The sequence below is a fragment of the Notolepis coatsorum genome (assembly GCF_963971535.1).
Source record: "Notolepis coatsorum genome assembly, contig: SCAFFOLD_70, whole genome shotgun sequence".
In the NCBI taxonomy this organism is placed as follows: domain Eukaryota; kingdom Metazoa; phylum Chordata; class Actinopteri; order Aulopiformes; family Paralepididae; genus Notolepis; species Notolepis coatsorum.
Genome location: NW_028174564.1, coordinates 443,409 through 457,387, shown reverse-complemented (window position 1 = coordinate 457,387; position 13,979 = coordinate 443,409). Strand labels below are relative to the sequence as shown.

Genomic DNA, 13,979 nt, shown 5'->3' with positions numbered 1-13,979 from the left:
CTCTTTTTGCAGTTCCTCGCTTGCTGGAAAAGACAAGACAAAACTGACTCTTCAGGTGAGTCAGACCAGCCAGTAAACTAGCTTTGATGGCTTTTGTTGTTTTATAAGCAAAGCGCAATTTACATTATTTTGTGCCCATCTGGCATTTTATTTTCAATGAAATGCAACTTCTAGATGCTACTTTTCAGTTATACATATATGCTGATGACATGGCATTGACAGGCTACTGCAGGAGGGTGACGCCAAGATTGAAGAATGATATTTTGATCATATCGGTGACCTAATCAACTAGTGTTCAGACAGCACACTGGTCCTATCAGATTTAATAATAATAATTCATTATATAGTGCTTTTATAGACACTCAAAGCGCTCCCCACAATCTAGGGTGGAAATTGCCTCCTTCACCACCACTGGTAGCACCCAACCTTGGGCTATGCAGGCTCAATTTAGCGTCTCATCCGAAGGACAGATTTGGGGCTCTTCTCCAGGGCAGCTCCCAGGCTCTGGAACTCTCCTCTCTCCTCTCCTCTCTCCTCTCCCAGAGCTCTCCTCTCTCCTCTCTCTCCTCCCTCCTCTCTCTCCTCTCCCAGAGCTCTCCTCTCTCTCCTCCCTCCTCTTTCTCCTCTCCCAGAGCTCTCCTCTCTCCTCTCTCTCCTCCCTCCTCTCTCTCCTCTCCTCTCCCAGAGCTCTCCTCTCTCCTCTCTCTCCTCCCTCCTCTCTCTCCTCTCCCAGAGCTCTCCTCTCTCTCCTCTCCTCTCCCAGAGCTCTCCGCTCTCCTCTCTCTCCTCCCTCCTCTCTCTCCTCTCCCAGAGCTCTCCTCTCTCTCCTCTCCTCTCCCAGAGCTCTCCTCTCTCTCCTCTCCTCTCCCAGAGCTCTCCTCTCTCCTCTCTCCTCTCTCCTCTCATCTCTACTCTCCCAGAGCTCTCCTCTCTCTTCTCCCAGAGCTCTTCTCTCTCCTCTCCCAGAGCTCTCCTCTCTCCTCTCTCAGAGCTCTCCTCTCCCAGACCTCTTCTCTCTCTTCTCTCTCCTCTCTCCTCTCTCCTCTCTCTCCTCTCCTCTCTCCTCTCCTCTCTCCTCTCTCCTCTCCTCCTCTCTGTCCTCTCTCCTCTCTCACCTCTCCTCTCTCCTCTCTCCTCTCTCTCTCTCCTCTCTCTCACCTCTCCTCTCACCTCTCCTCTCTCCTCTCCTCTCTCCTCTCTCCTCTCTCCTCTCTCCTCTCTCCTCTCTCCTCTCACCTCTCCTCTCTCCTCTCTTCTCTCACCTCTCCTCTCTCCTCTCTCCTCTCCTCTCTCTCCTCTCCCCCCTCTCTCCTCTCTCCTCTCCTCTCAGAACTCTCCAGAGCCAGAAGAAGCAGCCAAACCACTGCACAGCTTATACATGTAAATCCCAAGGAAGCTCTGAGGCCCATTTCCTGTTTCTGTCTATGTTTAGTATATTCCTTCTAACACACGCTGTCTATGTTTAGTATATTCCTTCTAACACACGCTGTAAGAAATGGTACCTACTTTGTTCTACCCATGTTCTGCCCATGCCCCATACATTTAGTACCATGCCCCCTACATTTAGTACCATGCTCCCTACATGTAGTACCATGCCCCATACATTTAGTACCATGCCCCATACATTTAGTACCATGCCCCCTACATTTAGTACCATGCCCCCTACATTTAGTACCATGCCCCCTACATTTAGTACCATGCCCCCTACATTTAGTACCATGCCCCCTACATTTAGTACCATGCCCCCTACATTTAGTACCATGCCCCCTACATTTAGTACTGGCCCCCTACATTTAGTACCATGCCCCCTACATTTAGTACCATGCCCCCTACATTTAGTACCATGCCCCCTACATTTAGTACCATGGCCCCTACATTTAGTACCATGCCCCCTACATTTAGTACCATGCCCCCTACATTTAGTACCATGCCCCCTACATTTAGTACCATGCCCCCTACATTTAGTACCATGCCCCTACATTTAGTACCATGCCCCATACATTTAGTACCATGCCCCCTACATTTAGTACCATGCCCCCTACATTTAGTACCATGCCCCATACATTTAGTACTGGCCCCCTACATTTAGTACCATGCCCCCTACATTTAGTACCATGCCCCTACATTTAGTACCATGCCCCTACATTTAGTATCATGCCCCATACATTTAGTACCATGCCCCATACATTTAGTACTGGCCCCCTACATTTAGTACCATGCCCCCTACATTTAGTACCATGCCCCCTACATTTAGTACCATGCCCCCCTACATTTAGTACCATGCCCCCTACATTTAGTACCATGCCCCCTACATTTAGTACCATGCCCCCTACATTTAGTACCATGCCCCATACATTTAGTACCATGCCCCCTACATTTAGTACCATGCCCCCTACATTTAGTACCATGCCCCCTACATTTAGTACCATGCCCCCTACATTTAGTACTGGCCCCCTACATTTAGTACCATGCCCCCTACATTTAGTACCATGCCCCCTACATTTAGTACCATGCCCCTACATTTAGTACCATGCCCCCTACATTTAGTACCATGCCCCTACATTTAGTACCATGCCCCATACATTTAGTACTGGCCCCCTACATTTAGTACCATGCTCCCTACATTTAGTACCATGCCCCATACATTTAGTACTGGCCCCCTACATTTAGTACCATGCCCCCTACATTTAGTACCATGCCCCCTACATTTAGTACCATGCCCCCCTACATTTAGTACCATGCCCCCTACATTTAGTACCATGCCCCCTACATTTAGTACCATGCCCCCTACATTTAGTACCATGCCCCCTACATTTAGTACCATGCCCCATACATTTAGTACTGGCCCCCTACATTTAGTACCATGCCCCCTACATTTAGTACCATGCCCCCTACATTTAGTACCATGCCCCCTACATTTAGTACCATGCCCCCTACATTTAGTACCATGCCCCATACATTTAGTAATGGCCCCCTACATTTAGTACCATGCCCCCTACATTTAGTACCATGCCCCTACATTTAGTACTGGCCCCCTACATTTAGTACCATGCCCCCTACATTTAGTACCATGCCCCCCTACATTTAGTACCATGCCCCCTACATTTAGTACCATGCCCCCTACATTTAGTACTGGCCCCCTACATTTAGTACCATGCCCCCTACATTTAGTACCATGCCCCCTACATTTAGTACCATGCCCCCTACATTTAGTACTGGCCCCCTACATTTAGTACCATGCCCCCTACATTTAGTACCATGCCCCCTACATTTAGTACCATGCCCCTACATTTAGTACCATGGCCCCTACATTTAGTACCATGCCCCCTACATTTAGTACCATGCCCCCTACATTTAGTACCATGCCCCCTACATTTAGTACCATGCCCCCTACATTTAGTACCATGCCCCTACATTTAGTACCATGCCCCCTACATTTAGTACCATGCCCCCTACATTTAGTACCATGCCCCCTACATTTAGTACCATGCCCCCTACATTTAGTACCATGCGCCCTACATTTAGTACCATGCCCCCTACATTTAGTACCATGGCCCCCTACATTTAGTACCATGCCCCCTACATTTAGTACCATGCCCCATACATTTAGTACTATGCCCCCTACATTTAGTACCATGCGCCCTACATTTAGTACCATGCCCCCTACATTTAGTATCATGCCCCCTACATTTAGTACCATGCCCCCTACATTTAGTACCATGCCCCCTACATTTAGTACCATGCCCCCTACATTTAGTACCATGGCCCCTACATTTAGTACCATGCCCCCTACATTTAGTACCATGCCCCATACATTTAGTACCATGCCCCCTACATTTAGTACTGGCCCCCTACATTTAGTACCATGCCCCATACATTTAGTACCATGCCCCCTACATTTAGTACCATGCCCCCTACATTTAGTACCATGCCCCCTACATTTAGTACTGGCCCCCTACATTTAGTACCATGCCCCCTACATTTAGTAACATGCCCCCTACATTTAGTACCATGCCCCCTACATTTAGTACCATGCCCCCTACATTTAGTACCATGCCCCCTACATTTAGTACCATGCCCCCTACATTTAGTACTGGCCCCCTACATTTAGTACTGGCCCCCTACATTTAGTACCATGCCCCATACATTTAGTACCATGCCCCATACATTTAGTACCATGGCCCATACATTTAGTACCATGCCCCCTACATTTAGTAACATGCCCCCTACATTTAGTACTGGCCCCCTACATTTAGTACCATGCCCCCTACATTTAGTACCATGCCCCCTACATTTAGTACCATGCCCCATACATTTAGTACTGGCCCCCTACATTTAGTACCATGCCCCATACATTTAGTACCATGGCCCCCTACATTTAGTACCATGCCCCCTACATTTAGTACCATGCCCCATACATTTAGTACTGGCCCCCTACATTTAGTACCATGCCCCATACATTTAGTACTGGCCCCCTACATTTAGTACCATGCCCCCTACATTTAGTACTGGCCCCCTACATTTAGTACCATGCCCCTACATTTAGTACCATGGCCCCCTACATTTAGTACCATGCCCCCTACATTTAGTACCATGCCCCCTACATTTAGTACCATGCCCCCTACATTTAGTACCATGCCACCTACATTTAGTACCATGCCCCTACATTTAGTACCATGCCCCTACATCTAGTACTGGCCCCCTACATTTAGTACTGGCCCCCTACATTTAGTACCATGCCCCCTACATTTAGTACCATGCCCCTACATTTAGTACCATGCCCCCTACATTTAGTACCATGCCCCTACATTTAGTACCATGGCCCCTACATTTAGTACCATGCCCCCTACATTTAGTACCATGCCCCTACATTTAGTACCATGGCCCCTACATTTAGTACCATGCCCCCTACATTTAGTACTGGCCCCCTACATTTAGTACCATGCCCCCTACATTTAGTACCATGCCCCCTACATTTAGTACCATGGCCCCCTACATTTAGTACCATGCCCCCTACATTTAGTACCATGCCCCCTACATTTAGTACCATGCCCCCTACATTTAGTACCATGGCCCCTACATTTAGTACCATGCCCCCTACATTTAGTACCATGCCCCCTACATTTAGTACCATGCCCCCTACATTTAGTACCATGCCCCCTACATTTAGTACCATGCCCCCTACATTTAGTACCATGGCCCCTACATTTAGTACCATGCCCCATACATTTAGTACTGGCCCCCTACATTTAGTACCATGGCCCCTACATTTAGTACCATGGCCCCTACATTTAGTACCATGCCCCCTACATTTAGTACCATGCCCCCTACATTTAGTACTGGCCCCCTACATTTAGTACCATGGCCCCTACATTTAGTACCATGCCCCATACATTTAGTACCATGCCCCCTACATTTAGTACCATGCTCCCTACATTTAGTACCATGCCTCATACATTTAGTACCATGCCCCCTACATTTAGTACCATGCCCCTACATTTAGTACCATGCCCCCTACATTTAGTACCATGCCCCCTACATTTAGTACCATGCCCCCTACATTTAGTACCATGCCTCATACATTTAGTACCATGCCCTCTACATTTAGTACCATGCCCCCTACATTTAGTACCATGCCCCTACATTTAGTACCATGCCCCCTACATTTAGTACCATGCCCCATACATTTAGTACCATGCCCCATACATTTAGTACCATGCCCCATACATTTAGTACCATGCCCCCTACATTTAGTACCATGCCCCATACATTTAGTACCATGCCCCATACATTTAGTACCATGCCCCCTACATTTAGTACCATGCCCCCTACATTTAGTACCATGCCCCCTACATTTAGTACTGGCCCCCTACATTTAGTACCATGCCCCATACATTTAGTACCATGCCCCCTACATTTAGTACCATGCCCCCTACATTTAGTACCATGCCCCCTACATTTAGTACCATGCCCCCTACATTTAGTACCATGCCCCCTACATTTAGTACCATGCCCCCTACATTTAGTACCATGCCCCATACATTTAGTACCATGCCCCCTACATTTAGTACCATGCCCCCTACATTTAGTACCATGCCCCCTACATTTAGTACCATGCCCCATACATTTAGTACCATGCCCCCTACATTTAGTACCATGCCCCCTACATTTAGTACCATGCCCCCTACATTTAGTACCATGCCCCATACATTTAGTACCATGCCCCCTACATTTAGTACCATGCCCCCTACATTTAGTACCATGCCCCATACATTTAGTACCATGCCCCCTACATTTAGTACCATGCCCCCTACATTTAGTACCATGGCCCCCTACATTTAGTACCATGCCCCATACATTTAGTACCATGCCCCCTACATTTAGTACCATGCCCCCTACATTTAGTACCATGCCCCCTCCATTTAGTACTGGCTCCCTACATTTAGTACCATGCCCCCTACATTTAGTACCATGCCCCCTACATTTAGTACCATGCCCCCTACATTTAGTACCATGCCCCATACATTTAGTACCATGCCCCCTACATTTAGTACCATGGCCCCTACATTTAGTACCATGCCCCCTACATTTAGTACCATGCCCCATACATTTAGTACCATGCCCCCTACATTTAGTACCATGCCCCCTACATTTAGTACCATGCCCCCTACATTTAGTACCATGCCCCCTACATTTAGTACCATGGCCCCTACATTTAGTACCATGCCCCATACATTTAGTACCATGCCCCCTACATTTAGTACCATGCCCCATACATTTAGTACCATGCCCCCTACATTTAGTACCATGCCCCCTACATTTAGTACCATGCCCCCTACATTTAGTACCATGCCCCCTACATTTAGTACCATGCCCCCTACATTTAGTACTATGCCCCCTACATTTAGTACCATGCCCCCTACATTTAGTACCATGGCCCCCTACATTTAGTACCATGCCCCCTACATTTAGTACCATGCCCCCTACATTTAGTACTGGCCCCCTACATTTAGTACCATGCCCCCTACATTTAGTACTGGCCCCCTACATTTAGTACCATGCCCCCTACATTTAGTACTGGCCCCCTACATTTAGTACCATGCCCCCTACATTTAGTACCATGCCCCCTACATTTAGTACTGGCCCCCTACATTTAGTACCATGCCCCCTACATTTAGTACCATGCCCCCTACATTTAGTACCATGCCCCCTACATTTAGTACTGGCCCCCTACATTTAGTACCATGCCCCCTACATTTAGTACCATGCCCATGCCCCCTACATTTAGTACCATGCCCCCTACATGTAGTACCATGCCCCATACATTTAGTACCATGCCCCCTACATTTAGTACCATGCCCCCTACATTTAGTACCATGCCCCCATACATTTAGTACCATGGCCCCTACATTTAGTACCATGCCCCCCTACATTTAGTACCATGCCCCCTACATTTAGTACCATGGCCCTACATTTAGTACCATGCCCCCCTACATTTAGTACCATGCCCCCTACATTTAGTACCATGCCCCCCTACATTTAGTACCATGGCCCCTACATTTAGTACCATGCCCCATACATTTAGTACCATGCCCCCTACATTTAGTACCATGCCCCCTACATTTAGTACCATGCCCCCCTACATTTAGTACCATGGTCCCTACATTTAGTACCATGCCCCATACATTTAGTACCATGCCCCCTACATTTAGTACCATGCCCCCCTACATTTAGTACCATGGCCCCCTACATTTAGTACCATGCCCCCTACATTTAGTACCATGCCCCCTACATTTAGTACCATGCCCCCTACATTTAGTACCATGCCCCCTACATTTAGTACCATGCCCCCTACATTTAGTACCATGCCCCCTACATTTAGTACCATGCGCCCTACATTTAGTACCATGCCCCCTACATTTAGTACCATGCCCCCTACATTTAGTACCATGCCCCCTACATTTAGTACTGGCCCCCTACATTTAGTACCATGCCCCCCTACATTTAGTACCATGCCCCCTATATTTAGTACCATGCCCCATACATCTAGTACTGGCCCCCTACATTTAGTACCATGCCCCCTACATTTAGTACCATGCCCCCTACATTTAGTACCATGCCCCCTACATTTAGTACCATGCCCCCTACATTTAGTACCATGCGCCCTACATTTAGTACCATGCCCCCTACATTTAGTACCATGCCCCCTACATTTAGTACCATGCCCCCTACATTTAGTACTGGCCCCCTACATTTAGTACCATGCCCCATACATTTAGTACCATGCCCCCTACATTTAGTACCATGCCCCATACATCTAGTACTGGCCCCCTACATTTAGTACCATGCCCCATACATTTAGTACCATGCCCCCTACATTTAGTACCATGCCCCATACATTTAGTACCATGCCCCCTACATTTAGTACCATGCCCCCTACATTTAGTACTGGCCCCCTACATTTAGTACCATGCCCCCTACATTTAGTACCATGCCCCCTACATTTAGTACCATGCCCCCTACATTTAGTACCATGCCCCCTACATTTAGTACCATGCCCCCTACATTTAGTACCAGGCCCCCTACATTTAGTACCATGCCCCATACATTTAGTACTGGCCCCTACATTTAGTACCATGCCCCATACATTTAGTACCATGCCCCCTACATTTAGTACCAGGCCCCCTACATTTAGTACCATGCCCCATACATTTAGTACTGGCCCCTACATTTAGTACCATGCCCCATACATTTAGTACTGGCCCCCTACATTTAGTACCATGCCCCATACATTTAGTACCATGCCCCATACATTTAGTACTGGCCCCCTACATTTAGTACCATGCCCCCCTACATTTAGTACCATGGCCCCCTACATTTAGTACCATGCCCCCCTACATTTAGTACCATGGCCCCTACATTTAGTACCATGCCCCCTACATTTAGTACCATGCTCCCTACATTTAGTACCATGCCCCCTACATTTAGTACTGGCCCCATACATTTAGTACCATGCCCCATACATTTAGTACCATGGCCCCCTACATTTAGTACCATGCCCCCTACATTTAGTACCATGCCCCATACATTTAGTACCATGCCCCCTACATTTAGTACCATGCCCCCTACATTTATCTACACTAATATCACATTTACATCTACACTAATATTACATTTACATCTACACTAATATCACATTTACATCTACACTAATATCACATTTACATCTACACTAATATCACATTTACGTCTACACTAATATCACATTTACATCTAATATCACATCTACACTAATATCACATTTACATCTACACTAATATCACATTTACATCTAATATCACATCTACACTAATATCACATTTACATCTACACTAATATCACATCTACACTAATATCACATTTACATCTACACTAATATCACATTTACATCTACACTAATATCACATTTACATCTACACTAATATCACATAGTTGAGACACGCGCTGTGATTGGACTGTTGCTGCGTCAGACACGCGCTGTGATTGGGCTGTTGCTGCGTCAGACACGCGCTGTGATTGGGCTGTTGCTGCGTCAGACACGCGCTGTGATTGGACTGTTGCTGCGTCAGACACGCGCGGTCAGAAGTCCTGCTACCATTGCTGTGTATTTTGAGTCAGGAAATGAGGCTCTGTAGTGGACTGTAGGGGGCGCTGTAGGGGGAAATGAGGCTAGCAGTAAACCAGCCCTGGCTTCCCTTGAGTGGCAGCCGCAGAGAAGCTATGGAAACAGCAAAGCAAACAAACTCAGAAATGTAAGATAAACCTGTTGTAGCTTAAAAGCACCTCCTCTTCCAGACCATATTGAGTCCTGTATGTAGTGTTAATATAATGTTGTTATTGAGTACTGTATGTAGTGTTAATATAATGTTGTTATTGAGTACTGTATGTAGTGTTAATATAATGTTGTTATTGAGTACTGTATGTAGTGTTAAGTTGTAATGTTGTTATTGAGTACTGTATGTAGTGTTAATATAATGTTGTTATTGAGTACTGTATGTAGTGTTAATATAATGTTGTTATTGAGTACTGTATGTAGTGTTAATATAATGTTGTTATTGAGTACTGTATGTAGTGTTAATATAATGTTGTTATTGAGTACTGTATGTAGTGTTAATATAATGTTGTTATTGAGTACTGTATGTAGTGTTAATATAATGTTGTTATTGAGTACTGTATGTAGTGTTAATATAATGTTGTTATTGAGTACTGTATGTAGTGTTAAGTTGTAATGTTGTTATTGAGTACTGTATGTAGTGTTAATATAATGTTGTTATTGAGTACTGTATGTAGTGTTAATGTAATGTTATTGAGTACTGTATGTAGTGTTAATATAATGTTGTTATTGAGTACTGTATGTAGTGTTAATATAATGTTGTTATTGAGTACTGTATGTAGTGTTAATATAATGTTATTGAGTACTGTATGTAGTGTTAATATAATGTTGTTATTGAGTACTGTATGTAGTGTTAATATAATGTTGTTATTGAGTACTGTATGTAGTGTTAATATAATGTTGTTATTGAGTACTGTATGTAGTGTTAATATAATGTTCTTATTGAGTACTGTATGTAGTGTTAAGTTGTAATGTTGTTATTGAGTACTGTATGTAGTGTTAATATAATGTTGTTATTGAGTACTGTATGTAGTGTTAATATAATGTTGTTATTGAGTACTGTATGTAGTGTTAATATAATGTTGTTATTGAGTACTGTATGTAGTGTTAATATAATGTTGTTATTGAGTACTGTATGTAGTGTTAATATAATGTTGTTATTGAGTACTGTATGTAGTGTTAATATAATGTTGTTATTGAGTACTGTATGTAGTGTTAATATAATGTTGTTATTGAGTACTGTATGTAGTGTTAATATAATGTTGTTATTGAGTACTGTATGTAGTGTTAATATAATGTTGTTATTGAGTACTGTATGTAGTGTTAATATAATGTTGTTATTGAGTACTGTATGTAGTGTTAATATAATGTTGTTATTGAGTACTGTATGTAGTGTTAATATAATGTTGTTATTGAGTACTGTATGTAGTGTTAATATAATGTTGTTATTGAGTACTGTATGTAGTGTTAAGTTGTAATGTTGTTATTGAGTACTGTATGTAGTGTTAATATAATGTTGTTATTGAGTACTGTATGTAGTGTTAATATAATGTTGTTATTGAGTACTGTATGTAGTGTTAATATAATGTTGTTATTGAGTACTGTATGTAGTGTTAATATAATGTTGTTATTGAGTACTGTATGTAGTGTTAATATAATGTTGTTATTGAGTACTGTATGTAGTGTTAATATAATGTTGTTATTGAGTACTGTATGTAGTGTTAAGTTGTAATGTTGTTATTGAGTACTGTATGTAGTGTTAATATAATGTTGTTATTGAGTACTGTATGTAGTGTTAATATAATGTTGTTATTGAGTACTGTATGTAGTGTTAAGTTGTAATGTTGTTATTGAGTACTGTATGTAGTGTTAAGTTGTAATGTTGTTATTGAGTACTGTATGTAGTGTTAATATAATGTTGTTATTGAGTACTGTATGTAGTGTTAATATAATGTTGTTATTGAGTACTGTATGTAGTGTTAAGTTGTAATGTTGTTATTGAGTACTGTATGTAGTGTTAAGTTGTAATGTTGTTATTGAGTACTGTATGTAGTGTTAATATAATGTTGTTATTGAGTACTGTATGTAGTGTTAATATAATGTTGTTATTGAGTACTGTATGTAGTGTTAATATAATGTTGTTATTGAGTCCTGTATGTAGTGTTAATATAATGTTGTTATTGAGTACTGTATGTAGTGTTAATATAATGTTATTGAGTACTGTATGTAGTGTTAATATAATGTTGTTATTGAGTACTGTATGTAGTGTTAATATAATGTTGTTATTGAGTACTGTATGTAGTGTTAATATAATGTTGTTATTGAGTACTGTATGTAGTGTTAATATAATGTTGTTATTGAGTACTGTATGTAGTGTTAACACTTTGACTGCCGGGACCCGTCTTTAGACGTCTTTGCTGGCCATGCTAAAGTTGCCGGGGGACGCTGTACGTCGTCCTTATATCAATATTTCAAAAATCTGCGATCGGATTCATAATGTCCCTCCGCTGGCCTGAGATCCACCAGCAGGACCCACTGAGCTCTCTGGCGGTTCAGGAGCGCCATCTGGTGGCCAATCGGCGCAACCGCTTAACAGGAAGCGCAGTAGAGGTTTTGCTGGTCGGCCATAATACTTCCGGGCACTCGGTATAGGTTCCGGCACTCTAGCTCGTCACACTACATAGCGATCGATTGCCAATAACTCGATAAACAACATGATTTGGACGTATATACCATTATACAAGCTGGAGATGGACCGGGTAATAATATATCCCATAATGATAAAATTTCTACTCGACGATGATCGCGCGGAGACTGGGGTGAGTTTCAGCGTGTAACGTTACCGTCTTCGATAATAACTGATATTATCAACATTTGACCCACATTAGATGATTGGTATAACGCTGCCCATGGAATTATAAACGCCCCCTCGCCCATCCGGTCAACATCAGATGACGTGTAGTAACTTCTAGAAGTACGTCTAGTTGGAATTTTTTATATCGCGCTGATTGCCATCAAACTGTATTTCATCATCAATATAATGCATTTGGGGCTATATATCACGTTCTGGAGAAAGCTGCAGAAAGAGATGAAAACATACTTATACATTAGACCATACTTTACTATGAATATGTGAATGAAAAAGTTTAACGTTGCTACACAATGAACAATACATATAGGACTTTGAATGGGCCCTAATAATGGCAATGTAGCAATAGAATTTAAAAAGTTATAGCCCTGCAAAGAAGGGGACTTTCTCCATAGACAAATAGCGCTGGCAATCTATGGTATATCATTAATTTAACCTTAGGCAACCAAAGTGTTAATATAATGTTGTTATTGAGTACTGTATGTAGTGTTAAGTTGTAATGTTGTTATTGAGTACTGTATGTAGTGTTAATATAATGTTGTTATTGAGTACTGTATGTAGTGTTAATATAATGTTGTTATTGAGTACTGTATGTAGTGTTAATATAATGTTGTTATTGAGTACTGTATGTAGTGTTAATATAATGTTGTTATTGAGTACTGTATGTAGTGTTAATATAATGTTGTTATTGAGTCCTGTATGTAGTGTTAATATAATGTTGTTATTGAGTACTGTATGTAGTGTTAATATAATGTTGTTATTGAGTACTGTATGTAGTGTTAATATAATGTTGTTATTGAGTACTGTATGTAGTGTTAATATAATGTTGTTATTGAGTACTGTATGTAGTGTTAAGTTGTAATGTTGTTATTGAGTACTGTATGTAGTGTTAATATAATGTTGTTATTGAGTACTGTATGTAGTGTTAAGTTGTAATGTTGTTATTGAGTACTGTATGTAGTGTTAATATAATGTTGTTATTGAGTACTGTATGTAGTGTTAAGTTGTAATGTTGTTATTGAGTACTGTATGTAGTGTTAATATAATGTTGTTATTGAGTACTGTATGTAGTGTTAATATAATGTTGTTATTGAGTACTGTATGTAGTGTTAATATAATGTTGTTATTGAGTACTGTATGTAGTGTTAATATAATGTTGTTATTGAGTACTGTATGTAGTGTTAATATAATGTTGTTATTGAGTACTGTATGTAGTGTTAATATAATGTTGTTATTGAGTACTGTATGTAGTGTTAATATAATGTTGTTATTGAGTACTGTATGTAGTGTTAATATAATGTTGTTATTGAGTACTGTATGTAGTGTTAATATAATGTTGTTATTGAGTACTGTATGTAGTGTTAATATAATGTTGTTATTGAGTACTGTATGTAGTGTTAATATAATGTTGTTATTGAGTACTGTATGTAGTGTTAATATAATGTTGTTATTGAGTAC

The 13,979-nt window shown here is 42.0% G+C and overlaps 1 protein-coding gene across 5 annotated transcripts in view; it reads left to right on the top strand.

Moving 5' to 3' along the window:
* The window catches only part of pcgf1 (polycomb group ring finger 1), a 106,168-nt gene that overhangs the window by 38,669 nt on the left and 53,520 nt on the right, over positions 1 to 13,979 (top strand). For all 5 annotated transcript variants that reach the window (XM_084338568.1, XM_084338567.1, XM_084338565.1 and 2 more), the window contains exon 6: positions 13 to 55. In XM_084338568.1, the coding sequence (XP_084194694.1) occupies positions 13 to 55 (43 nt within the window). The remainder of the gene's footprint in view (positions 1 to 12; positions 56 to 13,979) is intronic.